We start from the raw sequence: 3,705 nt of genomic DNA, 5'->3' as shown, positions 1-3,705 counted from the left end.
TAAAAAGCAAACGTATTTCAAACATCCAGCTTCTTTTTTAATCATTAGTACACAGCCCGCCTCACTAGAAGCATATGCTTGGAAAATTACGATAACTTAAGAGCCATAGACAAGCTGTATACATAGTTAAAAACAAAGCAAACTGCATACTCATCATTCCAGTTGCAAAACTGAATGCCGTGCTCCAATAACCATGAGACGTTTGTGCTGTTTTTCCACAGACTCGTTGTGTCTGCTTCAAGGTTCAGACTCTATGCCTGACGAACCCGATCACGCCAAGACCCTTTTTGCTTGGCCAGCACCTGAAACCAAATACAAGTGTTATTGGAATTAGTTGCTATGAGTATCAATATCAGTTGTGGTTTACAAATCACTCACCGTTTCACTTAAGAGGCTTGAAACTAGGTCTTTTTTATTATCAACCTCCTTCTCATTCTCCCTTTCAGGCTCGCTGTCTGTACTGATGGTGGGAGGCGGAGGAGCTGTAGCACCAAACATAGCTTCATCGTGAGCAGCTTGAATTTGTTCTTCCCGTTTGGACTACATAAGAATATAAATTCAATTTATATATATTCAGTCTGCACAAAAGTGCATATAAAAAAGAAATGAAATTATTAATTTGACTATTTGCTCATAAAAAAGATAAGGAATATACCTCAAGTGAGGAAAACCGGAAACTCTGACCGATGTGCTTGACTAAGGATGCATCATCTTCGGCAACTGCAGATAGGTGGAGAGTACAATCTGTTATATTCAGTTCAGCTCAAACCAACACTATATTACTTATTGTTCATTACAAACAAATATAGCTAGAATTCTATGTTGTTAATCACAGATAGCGCCATAGCGGTATAGTGGATTGCAGGATAATAGTGGATTGCAGGATAACCGCTATTGCAAAAACTAAAAAACAGTATACAAAGTAAACATAATAATCAACAAGATACATAACATGAATATTAAATACTCAAAAAAAGAAAAATACACAATTAACTGGAAGATTGTGGCTGGAAAACAGAAGATTGTGGCAGAAAAGCCTTATCCCAAATGCAAATGAAAAGTAACCGCAAAAGAGTGACTTAAATGCAACTTGCGGTCTCAACCACCATAGCTGTTGAAGGCACCTTGCAGGTATAAGGTGTTGCATGCCTGCACAGCCACGCTATTCTGCAGTAGTGCACGATAGCGCCAACATAGGCTAGAATAGAAAGACCATCATTCAATGATACAAAAGTATAAACTAGTTTTAAACATACAAACAAATCATTTGCAGGAATGATCACTGACAAACATAAAATTACAGAGAAAGCTATTAAAGTAATTTCCTCTTGATCAGATGCACAAAACATTTGAGCAAAATAAGAAAACTATGTTAATAATTAGATTACCAATATAGAACATTCAATCGCTTATAAAGAATGCTGAACAAGCAGATAACAAAACAAGTTCAAGTTGTTTTACTTTTACAGCTCCGAAAAAGAAGCTGTAATCTGATAGATACCATAAATATTAATGAACATCTATATCATGGAAATGTAGGGAAACCGGTATGTAACTAATAAGGAAGAGTAGAACTGAATATATCACATTACACAAAAATTACAAAAATGAAAGATAGTATTGGCAATTCAAGAGGCATAGTCTCTCCCCAGGAGTCCATCTGAATTCCAGTCTACCCTCACTCTTGCCTCACTCCTCCCTCCCTAACATTCTCTCAACAGCATGACAACCCCCTATGTTAACCTTTTATTCTCACACAGACTTTTTTAGGAGTTCTATCATAATCAAAGAGGATTGAAGTGAATACACTCGGAGTGAAAAGGGGACAGAAATCCCACAGATATATTTATATAATATATTCATAATTCATAATATTCATAAACAATACTATCAAACAAACCATACCTTCAATTTCCTCATCATCAAGAGGGGCATCCTTGTTGAACTCAAATCTCTCCCAGCCCACACCTCTTTCTGTATCCCGTGCAGCTGCAATTGAAAGATCAGATAAAAGATAATTAACACAATCTAGATAAACTATATCATTTGCTAAGCTATGATGCAACTATTTCCAACCACACTTCAAGAATAAAATATTTTAATTTTTCCAATAATACCCTACCCACATATACATCACTAGATAGTAGCAACCTAACCCAGTTTCCTACACAAAATGATCAAACAGCAAGACTATTCAAACAAAAAATCGGTTTTCACAGCAGACCCACACAGCAAGTTCTGAAAATTTGAAAACCATTCTTAAACAAGCACAAAACAGCAAAGCTTCTCCAATAATATCTTCTACTGACTTACCAGTTTCAGAAAGCTGAAGCTTCATCTTAGCTTTGACTCTTTCAGCAGGTGCCTATTAACAATCGCAAACATTCGTAACCATAACTCAAGCTGCACAACACTTGAAACTCAAATGCAACATCTCGATTAACCAAACTAACCCAAGAAAACAACCATAAAAATGAAATTCAGAAGCTTTTAATTAATTACCATATTATCATAACCTTCAATTAGCTTCCCATAATCAACCCCAACATTCTTCCCTTTCCTCACTTCACTCACTTTCCCTCTTTCCCTAACATCATTTGTTCTCACCTCAGACCTACGTTGTTTACGAGGAGAGACACTTCTGCTCCTCCTTCTCCCTCCCTCTCTTTCTCTTTCCCTTTTCCTCCTATCACTACCCCTATCACCATCCGAATCGCTTCTGCTTCGGCTTCTATCACGGCCTCTATAACCATTGTATCTCTCTCTACTCCTACTTCGCCTCCTTGAATCCCTATATCTATCTCTGCTCCTACTCCTGCTTCGTCTTCTTCTTCTATCGCTATCCCTTGAAGAATAACCGTGATTTGTTTTCTCTGAAACCCTAGATTCGGTGGTGGGTTTTTTCTTGAGTTTGTTTTGAATGGATTGGAGTTGGGCTTTTGTGTCGGGCTCGGGTGGGTCGGAAGGGGTGGATGAGGAAGAGGCTTTGACGAATTGGGAGAGGAAGGAAGAGGAAGATGCGAGGGCTGAACCGGGTTTAGGAACGGCGTCGTTTGAGGAGGAGGTGGAAAAGCCGAGACCTTGTTTGAACTTTGCGGCTCCCTCGCCTTTACGAGTGAGCTCGTCGTAGTATGCTGCGGCTTTTTCTTCTTCCATCTTCTTCTACTCCTATTCTTCTTCCATCTTCCCAATATCAAACAACTATAACCATTTGAATTTGTTTATTACACTTTTGTTATAAAATAATTTTAAAAACTTATTTGTGACAAAATAAATATTATTATTTTTGTTTACTTTTTGTTACAAAATTGTCGGCTTCTTTAACCTTAAGATGTTCTGATAATATCTTTGAACGGTCTCTTGATCACTTTGGACATCCCCAACACGTCTTATACAACATTGACAGGAATGGATGTTTACTATGAAGTATCTTGCCTTGTTTATCTTTACGTTTTCCTCTAGCTTAAATATGATTTTTAGTGTGATATAGTTCTTTACTTGCACTTCTTCTCCAAAAAAACTAACTCGTAAACCTTGAAAAGCTAGAAGATCGTTTAGATATAAGAAAATTCTCTTAAAGGTGTCCCAGTGAAGAATATATGTAGAACTCCCCTAGTCACTTATTACTCTCTTTATTTCACAGTCACACCGTATGATTTTGACCATGGAATCTTTGTCATGGGGATGAAGTATAGAAGTGTTCTT

General features: G+C 37.3%; 1 protein-coding gene across 1 annotated transcript; it reads right to left on the bottom strand.

Moving 5' to 3' along the window:
* Positions 1–3,236, bottom strand: LOC131635899 (uncharacterized). Its single transcript, XM_058906540.1, has 6 exons — positions 2,503–3,236; positions 2,314–2,365; positions 1,906–1,989; positions 656–720; positions 379–540; positions 1–302 (listed from the first exon to the last, which is right to left on the bottom strand). The coding sequence occupies exons 1-6, from the start codon at positions 3,154–3,156 to the stop codon at positions 252–254; spliced, it is 1,068 nt and encodes a 355-aa protein (XP_058762523.1). The 5' UTR covers positions 3,157–3,236; the 3' UTR covers positions 1–251.
* Between the last annotated feature and the right edge of the window lie 469 nt (positions 3,237–3,705).

Source organism: Vicia villosa, linkage group LG1 (genome assembly GCF_029867415.1).
Source record: "Vicia villosa cultivar HV-30 ecotype Madison, WI linkage group LG1, Vvil1.0, whole genome shotgun sequence".
NCBI lineage: Eukaryota > Viridiplantae > Streptophyta > Magnoliopsida > Fabales > Fabaceae > Vicia > Vicia villosa.
This window is presented reverse-complemented; position numbering and strand designations above follow the sequence as displayed.